Source organism: Nyctereutes procyonoides, unplaced genomic scaffold, assembly GCF_905146905.1.
Source record: "Nyctereutes procyonoides isolate TBG_1078 unplaced genomic scaffold, NYPRO_anot_genome, whole genome shotgun sequence".
Lineage (NCBI taxonomy): Eukaryota > Metazoa > Chordata > Mammalia > Carnivora > Canidae > Nyctereutes > Nyctereutes procyonoides.
This window is the reverse complement of record NW_026575044.1, coordinates 13266716-13286100: the sequence shown is the minus strand read 5'-3', so window position 1 is coordinate 13286100 and position 19385 is coordinate 13266716. Positions and strand designations below refer to the sequence as shown.

Below are 19385 nucleotides of genomic sequence, written 5' to 3'. Positions count from 1 at the left end.
CTCTGGAAGTGGACAAATCCTTGGCCGGACTCTCAGAGACCAAGGCGAGTACGTGGTTTCTGTCAGTAGCTCCCTGTGAGGGGCTGTGTGTCCCCCTCACGTTCCTGTGTGAAGCCCGACTCCAAGCAGCAGTTGTAGGAGGCAAGGTGGCAGGAGGAAACTAGGATTCCATGAGCTCGGCGGTGGGATCTGCACCCTTGTGAGAGCCCCTCTTGCTCTCCACCAGGCAAGCACCACCCAGGGCCCCTCCCCAGAGCCTGCCACCCACATTCGGATCTGGACACCCGGCCCCCAGATGGTGAGAAACGACCCCTGTCTGTGGCCTGTCACAGCAGGCCGAGCAGGCTGAGTGTGTCACCCCCACCTTTCCAAGGCCACTGGGGAAGCCAGCTCCATCCCGTCTGCCTATAAGGACACGCAGCAGCTGTTAGGACACACAGTGGCTCAGCCTCCACCTTTTTAACAACCCGAAGATGCTGGTGTCCAGCGGGGAGGACCCACCTCCGGTTCAGCAGGCGCTGACTTCCTGGGCCACCACTGAAGGAGGCAGGCCCCTCCTCTTCGGAAGGGCAGCGAGCAGCCCACCCCCACCCACCCTGCGAGGACTAGAGACGCTCCTTCCTGTGGACCCAAAGGCAGCTCCCCCGTGACCACCTCCCCCACCCGCCCCAGAAACCCGCCCACACCTCCACCTCAGCAGCTCCAGCCGTCTTTTTTCCAAAACTTCTTTCCTAAAGCATGAAAGGCAGCCCCTTCCCACGTTGCACATCACCAGACAAAACCAAGGACCATTGGGACCAGATTTTAATGACTTCTGCTGGGCTCTGGGTCAGCTCAAATGCTGCTGAACGAGAGGCTGGGCCCCCAGACTGCGCAGGTTGGCCAGGCAGGGACCCCCAGAACAGCGGCGGGCAGGGAAGAGGGAAACCATCAATGACTGCCACTCAGGGGTCCTCACTTGCAGAATTGTGAAAGTAGGGGGAGGTGGCCGGCAGGCTGGCAGGGAGCGACACCAGCGGCCACAACCTGGGTCAGACCAACACACAGCACAGCCACTGCAACAGAAGGACAGCAGGGTGAGCTCTGCATGGCCTGTGCTGCAGCCAAGCTCCAGCAAGCATCTGGAAGTGCTTAACTCAGACAAGTTAAGTGACCCTGATGAGCCCTAGAGACAGGTGGCTTAGGACCTAGGAGGGACTTCAGAAAACGTGTGTGCCTGTGTATATACATAGGCACACCCTTGATTTCAGGGTTGATGCTGTAGCCCAGCTGCTTGCCTCCAGGAACCTTCCGCAGGTCACTGGACATACATCACCCCACCCCCCGTGGTTCCTGGTTTCTGATCACCTTCTCTATGTTAATTAATCTAAGACATCTGCTCCCAGAAGTCAGACACTAAACTGAACCCACCGCCCACAATCCCATTCAAATATGCAAGGGTTAGGGCAGCCCGGGTGGCTCAGCGGTTTAGCATTGCCTTCAGCCCAGGGAGTGATCCTGGAGTCCCGGGATCGACTCCCACGTTGGGCTCCCTGCGAGGAGCCTGCTTCTCCCTCTGCCTGTGTCTCTGCCTCTCTCTCTCTCTCTCTCTCTCTCTCTCTCTCTCTCTGCCTCTCATGAATAAATAAATAAAATCTTTTAAAAAATTAGCAAGGGCTGGCATCCCAATACGATCTGAAATGCAGCTGCAGCTTTATCTTCAAAGTAATAACCAACACGAGTGTTGGGAAGACCACAGGGCTGTCACACTCTCCCCGCAGGGCCGGCCCGAGAACATGCACAGTTGCCCGCGGAAGTGAGACAGGTCACTGAGAACAAGCCTCAGAAGCCAAGCCCCATCAACAAGCAGTTCTCCAGAACCCCAGCGGTCTACCTCAGCCAGGGAGAGCCGGACGGTGCCACGTTGGTCCTTGTCCAGGAGCCTAAACAGCTCTGGAACCAGAAGTGGAATGAAATGAGACTCAGAACTGCCAGAGAGCTGCCTGTGACCACCTGTCCCCCACAAGCCCCCTTCCCTGACCTCCAGCTCCTGCCTGGCTGCAGGGATACTTGAGAAGCTCCATGTAGATTGAGCACTTCATGTGGATTTGGGGGCATATGTCCCCCTGCCCCAGTGGGGGAATGTGCTGCTGTGAGCGAAGATGCTCCCCGCCACCATCTCCACCCCCTGCAGCTCTAGAATGTCATTCTCTCCACGGGGGCAGGGGCGGGGGGGGGGGGGGGCGATGCGCTATGCACAGACTGTGGTTCCCCCTTGGTGGGTAAACCACTCTCTCAGCTCCATCTCTGGCAGCCCCGCCTTTCCCTGTTAGGATCGCCTCTCCCTGCCCTGAGGAACCCCCACAGCCCAGTGACCCAGCCCCTCCCGGGAGGTGACACAGGCTCAGCCCATGATCCCTGTGGAGGCACAGATGTGAACAGACAATAACAGACATTTGAGAGCTGTGGGCAGGACTCACTCAGCATGGCCGTGACCACCAGCCAACATCACTGGTGAACAACTGACATGGCAGCGTGTTGAGTCTTCAAGAAAGGGCAGCCTCTGACCTTGGGCGTGGCCAGCTGTGCCTCGCCTCCCTCCGGGGGCCTGCCTGGCTCTGCCACTGTCCTGCAGTGGAATGAGTGGGGCCAAGGGACAGAGCAACTCACTGAAGAGGGACTCCAGGCGGGTCACGCAGGCCACGAAGTCATCGAAGTCGATGCTGAGTCTGCTGTCCGCATACCGCAGGGCGACGGTCTGCTGCACCTGGGTGCTGAGCATGAAACCTGCATCGGAGTACCTGGGTCACGGTGGCATAGAGGACTCGGCTCTGTGTGTGTGAGGCTCAGGGCTGACGCAGCCAGGCCACCACCACGGGACGCTAGAGCCTCTGTCTGCCCTGTCGCCATCCTTGCGGATACCCCCCATTAGGGTCAGCCTCTGTCCTGGCGCCAAGTGAGGCTCCCACACCAGCTGCGTGTGGTGTTTGCCACAGCGAGAAAAGGCAGAGAAACTGGGGCCGGACCTCTCCTGCCTGGCACCCCCACAGGAGCAGCAAGGTCCTTGGGAAAGGACCCGGCAACATGTGGCTAGGGAAGGCGCCCAGGCCATCATGTCGGTGTCCACAGGAGAGAGCTACCGCGGACGATCATTTGCCACCTTACCATTCAGAGTATTTAAAATGAGCACATCCAGGTGGAAACCTTATCTGCAGGACGCGTCCTCACCTGCGTTCCTAAGGGCCGTCCTCATCTCATGGGTGTCAATGCTCCCCGAGTGGTTGTCATTGGTCTCCCGGTAGATCTCCTGGAGCAGAACAGAGATTCCAGGGAGAAAACACCGCTGGGGGCCCCGCCAGAGCTATGCCCTCCACCCACTGCTTCCCTGAGAGAAAGATACCTCCCTAACTCCTCCCGAGAAGTTTCCAGAACAAAGAGGAGCATGGGACTAAACAGCAGGGCTTCCGTGAAGGGCTCAGCACAGGTGCCCCCTCGTCCCCCCTGAACTATGCATCCGGCTTTTGTGCTGGGTTTGAATATTTCGGATTCTGGTCTGACTGGGTGGGAAACAAGACAAGGAGGGACAAGAGCCCAGAGGGCGCCCACGGGGAGAGAAGCATTACCAGGTACTTGCGAAGCTTCAGCCACAGTGTCCTGAGTTCCGCCAGCCCTAGGAGGCCCGTGCCGCTGCTCTAGGCATGGTAAAGGCCAACACACCCACACGCCCCGGCCCACACGGATTCTCTTGTGACCACAGAGAGTGCCCACACACCCCACGTCATGTCCGCAGTTAGCAGGAACCCCACTACCCAGGATCACAGAGGGAAGGGTGATGGGAAACCAATTCAAATTAAGATGAAAGAGTCAGGGTCCCTTGACGGCAACCCTGTGAGAGCAGGTGCAGAGACAAGGCCTGGTCACCAGCCCAGAGACCTCGGAGCAGGTCATTCCTCAGATTCAGCCCCCAGGGCACTCTGGTGGTTGAGAGGCTGGCCTAGGAGAGCTGGAGGGTCACTTCCAGATTGAAATCTCCATGACTGGTAATTGAAATAACTCATTGGTGAGACTGACATATATTCACAGAAAAGACTCTAGGAGTATGAGATTGGGATTCTCAGCTGCAGGGTCTGCATTTTTCAGCAGGCCACGAAGGGGCTCAGAGCTCCTACAGGGACATGGCTGGCTTGCAGACCACTGCTCAGCCCTGAGGGGTTCTGGGGGCCTCTCCCTCCAGCCAACACTCTACTGGTGTTAACGGAGCCCTGCGCTAGATGATGGGGATCTGGTTTTGCACTGTCCATACCCTTGTGGAGTGAAGGCTCTAAACGCACCTTTTCTCCATAATCACAACTAATCAATAACCACCAGTGTGTTACAGGCACAAAACTGTGAGACAGATCGTCCCTCCCACCTTGTCCAACAAGCCAAACACCCAAGAGCGTACACCTCTTCCTTTAAGAAAATGTACGTTCCTTATGATCTCACTTACACAAGGAATTTAAGAAACAAAACAGAGGATCCTAGGGCGAGAGAGGAAGAAATAAAACATGGTGAAATCAGAGAGGGAGACAAACCATAAGAGACTCTTAATCACAGGAAACAAACAGGGCCACTGGAGAGGGTGGGGGGATAGGTACCTGGGGATTGGGCATGAAGGAGGGCACGTGATGGGATGAGCACTGGGTGTTATATAAGACTGATCAATCATTGACCTCTACCCCTGAAATCAATAGTACATTATATGATCATTAATTGAATTTAAATTTTAAAAATATGTAAAAAATAATTTTTTTAAAAAAAAGTATGTGTTCCTGTGTCCATGATCCACACCAAGTGTGGGACATACCACAGCCTCAAACCCCGACTTGACAGGAACCATCCGCCCATCCACCAAGGGAACTGGTGCTCTGGGTCTCCCTGCCCGTGGCTCAGCGACCATAGGGGCTGCATCTTGTCACCCCACGTTCCAAGACTTGAAATGGAAGTTCAGAGCATAGACTAACTTCTCTGCAAGTTTATACACCAAGAAAGTTCTAAGACCAGAACCTGGATTCCTGTGTGTTCTAGAGTACTTCCCACAACACGGGGGCCCTGCGCCAGATGGAAGGGCCCACGACGACCCTGCTCTGTCCCACACCAGCTGAGTCGGCATCTTATCTCCAGCAGCGGGATGCAAGCAACCGTGTTACTAATCCACGGACAAGGAAGCACTAACACACTTGAACTACGGTGCCGAGTGGAAAGCTCAGACATAAAGGGCCACATGACACATTGGTCCACGTAAGTGAGCTCTCCAGGGTAGCGAGCCTGTGCACACAGAAGGCAGATCAGCGTGTGTAGGGCAGTGGTCGGGGAAATGGGGAGAGACTGCTAATGTGGGTGCAGGGACCTGCTTTGGGGTGATGAAAATGCTCTAAAATGGGTGATATTTGCCAAAATTCACCATAGTGAATTTATAAAAACCCATCAAGCTGCCCCTTGAATGGACCTGTGGTAAGATATGAGAATTGTGTCTTGATCAAGGGTCATTTTCACCAAAGTCTACGTGGCCGTCTGTTGCACATCCTGGTTCGGAACCATCACCCACACCAACCAGATGGTGGGATAGACAGTGAGGAGCTGCAGGGAGCACAAGCCTAACAGCTCCCAAATCATAGCAACATCGCTGGTAAGCTTCAGATGATCCAGAAATCAGGGGATTTTGCAGCAAAGTGAATCAATACATAACCCTTCTTTTTGGCCCAGGAATTAAGTTATTAAGCACGCTGGTCTCAGAGGGTCATGGGGCTGAAGACCCTGGCGTCTGTGGCTCTGGACCACAGGGATAGTGCTGTCTCTCCATCACTGACACCCTAGGGGATCAACACATGTGAGCTTTACAGAACCCCCAACATGACTGCCGTGCAAACCAAAGTCATGCCCCCTGCCCAGAGGCCTCAGGCCTCATCCTCACACGGAGGAGAACCCTCCAAACCTCCATTTTTCCAAGAAATCACCTTCACTGTCCACACTATGGAGGACGGTGACCTGGCCTCACCCTAGGCACGGATCATTCTCCCTCTGGGCCCTCACTTACATGGTACCTGCCACCTAGAACACCCCACCCAGCCTCCCCATTCCTTCCACACTCTCTTACATGTTCTTCAGTGTAAAGTGAGGGTTAGATTGGGTCAGACAGAACAAATTGGTTTTTTCTTGTGTGATAACTCTAAACTAGAGGTAGTGGCTTTGAGAGGGCTGTGTTACTTCAGGAGACAGACCAGACATGGAGGGGGAGGGGAGAGATGGGGAGGGGAGGGGGAGGAGAGGGAAGGGAGGGGATAGGTGAGAAGAGAGAGAGGAGGGGAGAGGAGAGAGAGGGGAGGAGATAGATGAGAAGGGAGAGGAGAAGGGAAGGGGAGGGGAGGGGGAGGAGACAGAGGGAGGGCAGCCTGGTGGGAGCCAGGCGGGACCCACAGGAGAGAGGCACAGGCGCTGTGCATCTGCTGTCTCTGGATTAATGGGTCTGAAACAGTCACGCAGCCTCCGCCTCCACGGGGCAGATGGAGATAGAGGTCCCGGAGGAGCAGGAGTGAAAGGAGGTGGCCTTAGCACTGCAGCCTCAAGCTCCAGGCCAAGGAGGCCCCTTCCCATCCCCTCCACCCTCACTGGGGAAGGTCAGGATACATCAAAATCAGGGGAAGGGAAAATATAGCAACACGCAAAAGGATACGTCCATCAAGCTGACCATCCCCCTGCAAGTGTCGATGTCGAAGCCACAGAATTTTATGTCTGTTTCTGAACATTCAGATGGAAAAGAGGGTGGGAGTCAGGGTCCTTGGAAGACGGACAGAACCTCTGGGCAGCAGGTGCGCGGCCTGGGCTCCCGCTCTGCGGCTCACCAGGCCCCAGGCGGCCCAGCTGGCTGACCTCTGAGCCCCAGTCCCTCCCCCATCAGTGGGAATGAAACCGTAACACACTTGCCCCGAGGACCGGCTGGGAGTAAAGTGGGGTAGCACGAGTCCCTAGCACAGCACCTGGTATGCGGGCCACCCAGAGCAGGACCGCCGACTGTGCAGGTGCTGCGCGCTCCAAGCCCACACACCTCTCCTCAGAATCACCCCATGTGGTGAGACAATCAGCATCCCCAATTTGTAGGTCAGGAAGCAGAGGCCCAGAGAAGTGGAATAATTTGTGCAAGACCGTGGACCAGAAGGGGCGGAGCCGGGTCTAAATGCAGGCTCCTAGGACAGCCGTGGCACACTACTCGCTCAACGGCAGGCACCTGCTTGGAGCCTCGCAGCCTCCTCCTCACCGGGCCTACACCTGCAGCTGCCCCCTCTCCTCTCACCCCTTCCCAGCAAAAACCAGGGCTGGAGCAGAGAGCAGAGACCGTAAGGCCAGGGCCTGCTCCCTGCTCAGCCCCAGCCTGTCTCTCGAGGGCCTGACAGCTCTCTCCTGGCCTCCCTTGCCCCCTTCATTCACCACCCTACACCCCACACCCTGCACCCTGCACCTCTCCCAGACTCCCAGGAACTTTCTGGAAAGCTTGAGGAAGAATGTACCTTTGGAAAACACTTCATTCAGAATCGTCCTGAGTTCATTGGCACCGATCTCAGAATCCTGGAAAAAGGAACCCAAATGCGAGTTACGCCAGGTCCCAACAAGTTTTCAGGGTGTGAGGTTGATGTGGACCAGACAGCAGGTCCAAGGGTCCCGGGACTACCTCAGAACCTCTAGTTCTCCTCTTCCCCAGGGTCCCCCACAGCCGGGCAGGAGTGTGACGAGGTGTGGGACCAGGAGCTGGGGCTGATGGTGGTTTTGTGAGCGTGTAAACACCATGAACAACACAATACATCGTGATGTGGTTCCTCGGGGTTCACAGCTACCGTGTTCAAAGCCACCATCCAGCCACTGGGATTGGACACCTAACACAGTCTCGCCCCAAAGCACCTGCTCCCCGGTGGCATCCCACACAGAAGCCCTCACACCAGAAGTGGAGACATTGGGGAAGGTTCCTGAGTGCACCTGGGATAAATGCTGAGCCATAGGAGAGGTTTGCCTTCAACTCTCACATGGGGACAGGCCTCAGGCAGGAGGCATACAAGGTGCAGAGAAGAGCACTGGGCTAGGGTCTGGTTCCAAGTGCCCGTGTGTACTGTGTCTCCTCCTTACTGTCTGTACAGTGGCCTCACCAGCCAGTCACCCGGGCACCCAGACTCAGACCCCAGGACCCTGTGCACAGCCTGTGGACAAAGAGTCTACCCCCTTGCCTGCAGGAAGGGCAGGATGTTGAGGGTCCGTGTTCAGCCCTCGGCCTGACCCCCTGGAGGGCATATGTGGCTGGCTCTGGGACCACACAGCAGGGAGAGGGAGTGACCCGCGGCCCCACATGGCCAGGCAGGGGAGACAGGTGCCTAGTGACGATGGACACAGGCTATTTGTTTGTCATTCTTGATGTTCTTGATCACTAAGACCCTCGGCAGCCAAGGCAACAAGGACCCAATGTTTGTGCCCCCAAATCTCTGTGCTGGAGCCTGAGCCCAGTGAGGCGCCCGCAGGCTGGAGCCCCCAGAGGGGTCAGTGCCCTCATGAAGGTCCCCAGAGGCCCCTTGCCCCTCTCTCCCCAGCCCACAGGGAGGCTCTGCGGCCCCTGGTCCCTGGCCCCCAGGCCTTGAACATCCAGCCCCTGGATCCTGGAGAAGCAAGTGTCTGTGGTTTGCAGCCTCTTTCCTGTACTTGCTGCAGCAGCCGGACTGAGACCCACCTAAGGCTCCGTGGTACATCTCAGTAGAGACGACACATTCATGGTGCTTAGGGGGCCACTCACAGTCCTGAGTCTGCTGTGACTTTTGGGCACACAGGCCTGGAAGTTCAACACACCCAAGTCCATAAGCACCACACACACCACACACTGCTAGTACCTGACTTGGGCCTGTCACTGTGCCCTCAGGGCAGGAGGAGACAAGAGTCAGGACAGGAGGGGCTGGGTAGGGAGGGGCAGTGCCCTCATCCTTCGTGCTTACAGAGACCCCGGAAAATAGAATCTGAAGGGACACCGTCCCGCCCATGGCCTCACCTACCTTCCTTGCAAGTGTCCCTAGCAGGCTCCCAAACCGGCTGTCCTCCTGGTCCACCTCGCTGGGGTGTGGCTGCAGAGAGCACAATTAGGAGTTAGGGGGTGCGCAGGGAGAATGAAGGACCTTTCACACCCACCACTCCGTCCCTACCACACACCTGCCGCCACGTACAGGCATTGGCTCCCTCTCTGAGGGGAAGGTGATCATGCCAGCCCTGAGTGGATTTCAGAGAATCTCTGTCTGGCCTGTGGGCCCCTCAGAGACCCTCTGGGAGTCTGTGAGCCCCAGAAATTGCATCAGTGTGTGTTTTCTTAGCATTCATCAGACTCTCAGATACACACAGATTCTAACATAGTTGGGGTCACGGCCTCGCAGAAGTAGCAGAAGTGGGAGTTCAGATACTGGAGGACCCTCCACAGCTTCAGCCCCCGCTCCCAGGACCCTGCCCTCACTCATGGCTCAATGACAAGGCCTGCTCCAGGGGCCCCTCAGAGAAGCAGAAGCCCGCTGATATGTATCAAAGTCCGGTCAAAATTACAAATCAGGGACGCCTGGATGGCTCAGTGGTTGAGCATCTGCTTTCAGCTCCGGGTGTGACCCTGAGGTCCTGGGATCAAGTCCTGCATTGGGATCCCCACATAGAGCCTGCTTCTCCCTCTGCCTGTGTCCCTGCCTCTCTCTTTCTCTCTGTCTCTCATGAATAAATAAATAAAATATTTTTTAAAAAATTACAAATCATTAACGATCTGTCCAGAGACTTCCCCAGCCCAACAAAGGCTCTGCCCCAATGTCACAGGCCTCCCACATGGCCCAGAGAGTTCCCAGAAAGCCAAGTCTGTTGTCTACAACCATTGCTTGGAAAAGCACCAAAGGCCCAACACAGCCTGGTGACACAGCGCAAACAGGAGTACAAAGTTTGATGGATGCTCACGACCCAGGCACTTTGCATGGATTAACTCATTTACTACTCAGGACTGTTCTGAGGAGAGGGTCTCACTACCCTCCATACTATACACACGCAGAAACCGAGGTTTAAAGGTGTTAAGTAACAGACTGGAACCACGGGCCAGGAGGTTTTGGAGCCAGACCAAATGGTAGCCCATGCACTCCTTCCCCTTCAGTCCAACAACCCGAGCACGTGCTCTTGGCCTGATTGCACCTGCACCCTTGGGCGCCTCCTCATCCACAACGTGGCGACAGCGATGTCTACCCTACCGCTCGCACACACGATGAGCCAATCCAAGAACACACCTGCACTTTTTAGAAGAAAAATGATAAATACTTGTCATCGCACGTACATGACTTTCAAGAGGTGCTGCAGAATAAACACCTCGTCTTGTTCCTATAACACGATACACCACCTGCCAGAGTCTAGTGGGACATCCAGACTCTGGACATAGGGTAAGATTTTATTAAACTGGGGCAAGGCGTGTAAAATTACAAACCACATAACAAAAATAACAAAACAACAAAAACTGGATGTGCGCACACACCAGTGCACGGCAGGCACTCTGCCCCCAGGCAGTAGCACTGCACACAGGAGATTTGCACGAGACCACAGGAACGGGAGAGGTGTTTGAGTGGTGGAGTGGGTGGAACCTCAGTGCCAATTCCTTTCGAGAGATTTGTTGGACGCCAGCATGTGGCAGGGACAGTCCTGTGTCTGAGATGCAGTGGTGAACGCGGGGTGGCTCTCGTTCTCAAGGGCTTCCTGCGTGGACTTCACGGCTGTGCTCAGAGAGCACGAGTGCTTCTGCCACAAAGGGATCTGCCTTGTAGCTGTGGCATTGTGGGTGCCCCATGTTCTGAGTCCTGAGTCCCCTGAATATGCCGTTCCCCTGTGGGTATGTGAGCACCAGCCTGGGGGCCCCAGGATCCTGGGAACCTTGCATGTCTCTGCGGGACCTCACAAGGGGAGGCTGGGAGCTAGGCCTGGAAGCAACTAGTTCACAAAGGGTCGGAGCCCCAGACCTCATGCAGAAGCCCTGGGGCGGCCCGGGAGCAGGGCCTGTGAGCACCTGCCGCAGGAAAAGTCTTCCTGCAGAACGATGGGAGCTTCAGGAAACCCCGAGACTTAGGAGGGGGAGACAGGGAGCCTCCACCATTGACCAGGAACGACCTTCTACCAACTGGGTGCATGGGGGCCTAGGGCCAGCCTTTGGTTGATTTAACAGAAACCAGAAAAGAGAAAAGAGATCAGAAGGATAGTTCCTACCACCTAATTGCAGGCTCAGATCCACGCCCTCCACTCGGGCACACGGGCCTTTCTGACGCCAACGGTGAGAGAAATGTCGGAGAGGAGGCTGGGCCTCTACCCACAGCTGGGTGGGGACGGGGCGGCTCCATCCTCAGGAGTCGCCAGCCCAGAAAGCGCCTGCGGGGCCAGTGTCGTGCTGACCTGGGCAGGGCCGCTGCTGGGCACAGCCGTGCGCCATCTGGCTGGGACAGACAATTCTGTCCAGTAAGCTCGTGACCTGAAGCCCAGGCTCAACTGAGCTAAGAGACATTGTATACATATATTTACTGGAGTTAAAATAACACTGAATGAATGAACCCCAGAGCTTCTTGTGCACCTGCAGGAATAGGAACCAAGGACACAGCACGTCCCCCCACCTCACTCAGCCAGGGACCCCAACCTGCAGCCGCCACATGATCCCTCAGGGAGCAGCCCCTTTGTGTGCTGCCTCCCCATGCACCACCCGGGATGGAGGACGGCAGGCTGAGGACACAGGTGGGTGAAGGAAGCCACATTCGGCACACTGCTTCCCCCAGCATTGGCCCTGAACTCGCCCCTCCACGGCACCCCGACCGGGTGCTCGCCCCAGCACACCTACACCCCATGTACACAGCTCCAGATCCATCTCTGGCATCTCTGGATGAACTTCCCCTCATGGGTTTCCCCCCCATGGCTTCCACCCCTCATGGGCTTCCACCATCTGCCCCTGAAAGCTGCACATCTACCTGAGAGCGGGGGTCTAACCTCTCCCTCCCACAGCCTTCTCAGTCCTACACAGAACCGCCCAAGCACACAGGCCCGCTCTGTCTGAGGGTCCCGCCCACGGATGTGGGGGACCGACGGCCCCTCCCTGGGCCCCCCTGTGGCTGTCTCCTCTTCATTGAGAAAGGCCAGAGCCATGTTGTAGCCCTGAGGAATAAAATGTTATCATCCTTAATATATAAAGAACTTTTACAAATCAACAAGAAACCATGAATGCCTGCTCTGCGAGCGGGCTGTTCTGAAAGATTTCTTACCTCATGTGGGTTTCCAGCTACCCCATCCCCCAACTCCCTGAAACACAAAGCAAGGAGAGAAAAGACAAAACAGTCAGTAAACAGTACGGCTAATGGCCAGGTACTTTCAGGAAGTATTTTACTCTTCTGACAGACTGGCTCCCCTCCCCAGACCCTCAATCACTACTAGCACCAAACACACAAACTGAATTTTTACCCACAGCCTCCCTTCACTCCCCCACCCCACCCTCCCGGGGTCTATCTAAGATGAGAGCTGCCGAGCCCAGTGGCCCTTCATGAAATCTGAAATGTTCCCCCAGGGGACCTGCCTGTAGGAGTTGCTTTCTCACCCGTTCACTCTCTTCTCCCTTGGGGACCCAGCTCTGTGAATCCCTATAGACACTGTGACTGGACAATGAGCCAGCAGGCCTACAGGCCAAAACGTGCACATGGTGTGTGGTGTCATGTGTGTGTATGTGCAGTGTGTGCAAGGTGTGTGTGTGCCTGTATGTGTATGTGTGTGATGTGTGTACATGTATCTATGTGGGTTGCATATGTGTATGGAGTGTCTGTGCATGGATGTGTGCACTGTATATGGTGTTGTGCAGGGGTGTGTGGTGTGGGAGGGTAAGTGTGTGGCGTGCACATGCATATGTATGTATGTGTATGATGTGTGTGCAGGGTGTGTGGTGTGGATGTGTGTGGTGTGTGCAGTGTGTATGCATGTGTGGGATGCATGTGCATGGCATGTACCAAGGCGGTGGTGCTCCCTCTGAATCCCACTCCCTGGGCCCAGGGCCATCTCTGCTGGAGGAAAACCCTTTGCCCAGATGTCACTAGAGCTCCTTCTTTCCAGCCTTGACCTGTTCTAAGCAAACAGCTTGGTGTCCTACAGACCCAAGGGGGCAGGACAAGGATAGCGGGTGAAGGACCCATGGGAACCAGGAGTTTCAGACTCCCTCTGGGATACAGCAGCTGAGCCAGGCATGTCACAATAGCGAGGGGGCCCTGCACCTGCCAGGCTACTTGTGCCCCCCACCCAGGCACTCAGCCCCCTCGGGACTGCAGCTTTGACAGGATGCGCACAGGGCCTTGGCCTTCTTCTGTGAGAACACCCTCAAGCAGAAGTCCCCGTCCTGGAAGGGCTTGAAGGTAGATGGCACCAGCAGGTACTCCCCTGGGGGCAGCAGCAGCCGGCTGGACACCTCCCGCAGGTTGGCATGGGCGCTGGAGCGTGCAAAGGGCTGGCGGCCCAAGAAGAAATTCTTGCCCAAGGGTGTGTCCGTGGGGCTCTCCAGCTGCACAGAGCAGGGTAGGGTTAGTGTCCCTCCAAACAGTGGAGGACGGTGGCTCAAGAGCTGGGCTTACAGTCTGATTTGGGGATGGCTGATTATTAACACTGGGCCAAGAATCAGGAGGACTCATCTATGTCCCTCAGTGGGGGTATCTGGGCACTTCTGACACCAGGCCCTGAGGGAGGCACCGACACCATTGATGCCACAATGATCAGACCCCTTGCCCCCACCCCGGTTAAATAAAGGGGCACAGAGCAGGGTCTCCAGTGCACATGGCACTTTTCACTGGTGTGTCCTCAGGGACCACCATCAACCCCCCAGACTCTTCTCTGCAGCTGAGGAGGTCAAGCCTGTGGCTGGTGGTGGGGTGAGGGGGAGCTGAAATCCTGCTCCTCAAGCAGAAGCCGCCAGAAAGGCCTGCTCACCGCTGCCTCTGGGAGAGTGTTTTGCAAACTGACCGGGCCATCAAGCTGGGAGGCCAAGGAGGCAGGTGAGGCATGGAGCCAGCTCCCACCCCCCAGGCTTCTGGCTCTCTATGGAAGGAGGATGCACCCCATTACCCCTCTGCTTGGTGGTGGGAGTGGCTGGTGTGTGACGCAGGCTAATTAGTGCTGATGCACTAATGGTGCATAATGGTCATTATGGTGAGCGAGCCTCCCGTGGGTGGTGCTGTGTCTTTATGACCAATCTTCCTCAAGACGCCTGTGTCAAGAGGGCAAGTGCTGACCTGGAACACCCACCCCAGAGGGGATCATGTCCACCCACGGTCACCAGACCCTCTTAGGATCAAAGATCTGGTACAAGGGGGAGGAAAGCAGGGCCACCTGCCCCCAGTGCCCTGGTCAGGGCTCCTCAGGGACCTCCAGCCAGCCCCCTCTGCCCTGGGTTCAAGGGCAGCCAACACACTTGAGACCCCCTGAAAACTCTCATATTCTGGGCCAGAGAATGCTGGAGGGGCATCCAGCAAGGCCATAGCCAAGGGAGGTGGAGGAGACCAGCAGGGAAAGGTGCTCCCTGGAGCCCAGAAAGGGAAGCCCACTGTTTCCCAGGGTCGGGAAAGGGCCACACAGTTCTCGAGAAGGCCCCGGATGGGGCAGATTTAGGAGCCCTGTTTGGGGGGCCAGCGTGGGGCTGGGGGGCACTCCCAGGGAAACCACCAGCCCCTGGCCCCGACTCAGCTGGGAGCAACAGTGCAGACAGGACAGGGGCGAAGGCCAGTGGCCCTCAAAGTGTGGCCCAGGGCCAGCCTGAGCCTGGGGGATGTGTTAGACACCAGAGTGTGGGGCTCACCCCAGCCCTGTAGTGTCAGGAGCTCTAGGGCTGGGTGGGCCCATGCACGGCGCTTTCACAAGCCCGGGGATCCTACTGCCTGAGCACAGAATCCACAGCAACACATGAAACCCCGGGAGACACACCATGTGTGCACATAACCATGTCTCACACACAAAGGGGACATTTCCAATGAGAATCACATCCCCAGACATGACGCAGATTTGATTCGTTATTTCCTCATGGCGAAGAGGTGTGCGCCCCCAATCCTCCGTGCCACCTCCAAGTGACCTCTATGACTAATGACATGTGTTCGGGAGCCCACGGCAGGCAGACCAGGAGTCCTTAAACCAAGCACCCACTGGGTCCTGAGCAGGTGCTAGCCGAGTGTGAGGACCCAGGAAAGCAGGGGTACGATGCAGCAGGCAAACACACCTCTGCGCAGTCAAGGCCGTCATCCTGAGGGGGGGTCAGTGCTTCCAACCCCAGCTGCACGCGGGAACCCCAGGGACTCTGCTGTAGCAAGTCTGGGATGCAGCCTGCACATGGAGATGTCCCCTGGCTCGCCGGGGAGGCCAGAACGCATGGGCCAGACTTTGCGTGAGCCTGGCCAGCGCCCCCCTCCCTGCCCCGGAGGTGCCGTCTGTCTGGGGCTCTCCCTTCAACCAGTCAGGCACGTGGGGAGCCGGGGAGGTCCAGCGGCAGCAGGAACCCTGGTGTCAAGTACGATAATGATGGTGTGTCACTGAGGAGACACGGGAAGAGCCGGGATCCAAAAGGTTAAAGTTGGTGCTTCCTTCTCTAATCAGAGATCAGATAACAGATCTCTGTTCCTACACAGAGAGGAGCCCGGGGCAAGCGGTAACCACCTGTTCAGGTCAGGCTACTGCGTACTGCATAGGTCACCACAATCCCCTCCTGGGGGCCAGTGGGGGCACTGGCACTGTCTCTGCCACCTACCAGGATCACCAGCTCAGCAGATGGTGTGGGAAAACCAATGTCCCTCAGAGCGAGAGGCCGCTGCTGCCAGTCATCTCCGAAGGCCGCCAAGCCACTTCTTCCCCCCATCAGGGAGCTTGGGGAATCCACCAGGCAGGTCAAAGAGACAGCACGGCCCTCCCTCAATGCTGTGCAACCCTCCCCCTCCCCACACCTTGCAGACAGGTAGCGCACTTCTAACCTGGGGCAGTCCTGAATGACCTGCGAGGCCGTCTACACCTGAGAAATCCGAAGGGAGAAGGGATCTCCTTTTGTACTTTATGTTCTAGTTATATGATGGCCAGGACCCCATGTTCTGCAGGAGTAATAACGGGGGCTCGATGAGAGCAAACACCTCCCTGACCTGCACGCCCGGACACAGACCCAAAGCAGTGAGGCCAAAGGAAGGAGAGGGACGGTCACCTCAGAAACACACAATTCTAATCCCCAAAGACAGGCCTGCCTGGCCTGAGCCTGTTGTCACAGCAGAAAGACTATAGGGACAGAGCAGCACAGACACATGGGGTTCCGTGGCCTTTGGGGCATCAGGGCTGCTCCCTAATGGGTGACAGGCTTTCAACCTACACAGGTCTCCATTCTTGGGACTCCCAAAGCCTTAGGAGTCAGTTACAAGGTCACAGAATGGTGCCCCCCACAACTCCAGATGACCCCCCATGACCCCAGGTGCCCCCTACACTCCAGGTGCCCCCTATAACCTCAGGTGCCCACTACAGCACCAGGTGACCCCTATGGCCCCAGGTGCTCCCCATGACCCCAGGTGCCCCATGACCCCAGATGACCCTACAACCCCAGATGCCCCCCACAAACCCAGGTGCCCCCCTATGACTCCAGGTGCCTCCACACTCCAGGGGCCCCCATGACCCCAGACGATCCCTGCGACCCCATGTACCCCTATGAACCTAGGTGCCCCCTATGACCCCAGGTCCCTCTACAACCAACGAGACTGGACACCTAAATAAGCTCCTCCAGGGGTGGAAACTTAATCCAGATCATCTGTAACCACCAGGGTCATAGCCGTGAGGTGACCCGCCTGACACCCCTGCTGTCACAAGGAAGGTGACCTTGCCTGAACCCACCCAGTACTCGCTAGGACATACCCTTGTGCCTCTAGAAGTCCTTCACTTTGTGCAGCTCCCGGCAGCTCCTCCCGCCTGCTGAATAGGATGCCGCCGGTTCACAAGTCCCTGCGTAAAGCCAGCAAGAGCTTTAAAGTCCACTCAGGTGGCTTTTGCTTTTCAGCAGCACCCGGGCGCGGGAAGCATGTGCCTCGGCTTACAGCACAGCGCTGCGCAGAGCCGACGCTCACTAAAGCACGGTGCACGGGCTCGCGATCCTCAGGGCTTCCCAGGGCCGTGTGCCCACGAGCAGAGGATCTGGGCTGGCGCTGCGCTCGCTCTAGGTGGGGCGGAGGGCCAAGCTGGCGCAAACCGCAGCGCAGCTTCTTTATTTGAAAATCTTTTCTCCTGGGGATCCCTGGGTGGCGCAGCGGTTTGGCACCTGCCTTTGGCCCAGGGCGCGATCCTGGAGACCCGGGATCAAATCCCATATCGGGCTCCCGGTGCATGGAGCCTGCTCTGCCTATGTCTCTGCCTCTCTCTCTCTCTGTGTGTGACTATCATAAATAAATAAATTAAAAAAAAATTTAAAAAAAGAAAATCTTTTCTCCTGCCATCAAGCCACCAATTATTTTTCGTCGTGCCTTCTTCCACCACAAAAGACACACACACATCACAACCTGGACTCAAAAGCCCTAAGTTCTAGGACAGTAGGGAAAAAATGGGCCGGAGGTTGTATGAGCTTGGTGATCGGCAGCTTACGCCAATGCCTCTCTTCCAAGCATTGATTTGTCCCCAGGGGTCGGGCCTCCAGCCAGCTCTCATTCTGCCTCATTAAAATTGTCTTTTCATCAAGAAATTCTCTCTTAACAAAATTACATGAAAACAACCACCACAATCCCCTCCGAAATTTGTTATAAGGAGTCTTTGCCTATATAAAAATGGGGACTACAATTGGCTCCTGGTGAGGTTTCTCACTCCCCCAAAGCCTTGCTTTAACCCATCTGTGAGGCTGTGGAGTCGTACAGGGGTCATGGCCCGTGTGCACCGCAGCCTGGGCCAGAGCTGAGGTCCCCCACCCAGAGCCACCAGAACCGAAGTCAGCCGTGTGACTCCCCTCACCCCAGCCATGCCCATGTGTCCCAGGGAGAGTCTCAAGGTTGCCCAGTGTGAGAAGAAAGGACTGTCTCTGGCCCCCCATACACAGCCTCCCTTCCCCACTCGAATGCCTTGTGCCCCATAATCTTGGCTCCTGTCCCCTAAGATGCCAATACTTGAAAGTTGAGTAAGTGCATTAACACTGAGCCCTCAATGACAGGCAAGTTTTAAGGAATTGCAAAACTGAATGTTAACAGCACAGATATAAGCAGAGGAATGAACCTCTAAAGGTGGAATTCAGGCCTTGGGAAGGCCATTGGGAGTGGCATTTAGGGCAGCAAGAGGAGGAAGGTTCAAGTGATAGGAGAGATACACCCTGATTACTGGCCAACACACTCCAGCCAAAGACATCTGGTGTGAAATGACGGGTGACCCAGCTCCAAGTACCTTGTAGACAGCATAGCCAATGCTGAGCATGCCCTGTCCTGTACTCTTCCATCGCCTGCAATTCTTCTGCATCAGACCCAGCAGAACCGTGCAGTGGGGTTTGCTAACACATCCCTCCTGGCTGTCGTCCACCTCGTCCAGATGGATTTTGAACTGGGGATTGGTCCAGTAAGTGGCTGGAGGTCGCCGGGAGATGGTGGTTTCCCAATAGGGGCGAGGAGGCAGGAGGAACACAAGGGAAGAACCTTGGTCATACCAGAGAACACACAGCTAGCAGGAAGCAGGCCTTAGTGAGTTTCCTCTACAGGGTGGTCGGGCTGGGTCCTGCCCCTGCCCCCACACCACCAGATACATCCCACAGCTTCCAGAAACTTTGCATGGGTCCATCTGCTCACGAGGGCCTGGACAAGCTTGACTGGGAATATCCAAGGTTTGATGGCCCTAGGGCTTCCCTGGGGCTCTCATAACTAACCCCTGGGTCTCCTGGGGGACATGGTTAACAGCCCCTGTTCTTAGTGTTGGCCCGTGAAAGGCGACCCCCCCCCTTGGGGAGGAAGGGAGGTCTCGGGGTGGGGAGTCACGTCCTTGGAGGCCTCTGCTGACAGGCTATATGGACAGCCTGTCTGGTGGATGTCTGTCCCCTCACAGATCACGGCCCAAAGCAGCCCTGGGCATGACCCTCGGTCCCTCGGCCAAGGGCCTCCCCAGATGACCACCGCATGAAGACACACTCCCTCAGAGTAAGTCACTGAGTATGCAGGAGGGAGAATGGCGATTAAGAAGCATACCTGCCATACCACCTACAGGTATTTTAAAAGACCGCTTCCCTGCAAAGATAACTTTTTAAAACTCCCTCAAAACAGCAAAGATGACTTTTTAAAACTCCTTCTACATAAGCCAAGGCACACAGAGATCAAATGGGTCACTCGAGGGCACACGGCCCCTCTAGCAGT

The 19385-nt window shown here is 56.3% G+C and overlaps 1 protein-coding gene across 7 annotated transcripts in view; it reads right to left on the bottom strand.

Moving 5' to 3' along the window:
* The window catches only part of LOC129509158 (calpain-8-like), a 47345-nt gene that overhangs the window by 3745 nt on the left and 24215 nt on the right, over positions 1-19385 (bottom strand). For 2 of the 7 annotated variants that reach the window (XM_055324614.1, XM_055324617.1), the window contains 11 exons: positions 18433-18608; positions 13356-13567; positions 12291-12327; positions 9042-9110; positions 7524-7581; positions 6692-6756; positions 3603-3671; positions 3208-3286; positions 2650-2766; positions 1874-1932; positions 787-1055 (listed from right to left, as the gene is read on the bottom strand). In XM_055324614.1, coding sequence (XP_055180589.1) covers positions 1032-1055; positions 1874-1932; positions 2650-2766; positions 3208-3286; positions 3603-3671; positions 6692-6756; positions 7524-7581; positions 9042-9110; positions 12291-12327; positions 13356-13567; positions 18433-18608 — 965 coding nt within the window. In that variant the 3' untranslated portion in view covers positions 787-1031. Of the gene's footprint in view, positions 1-786; positions 1933-2649; positions 2767-3207; positions 3287-3379; positions 3672-6691; positions 6757-7523; positions 7582-9041; positions 9111-12290; positions 12328-13355; positions 13568-18432; positions 18609-19385 lie in introns of those variants that run through there. The other 5 variants (XM_055324612.1, XM_055324613.1, XM_055324616.1 and 2 more) reach the window with 4 other exon arrangements.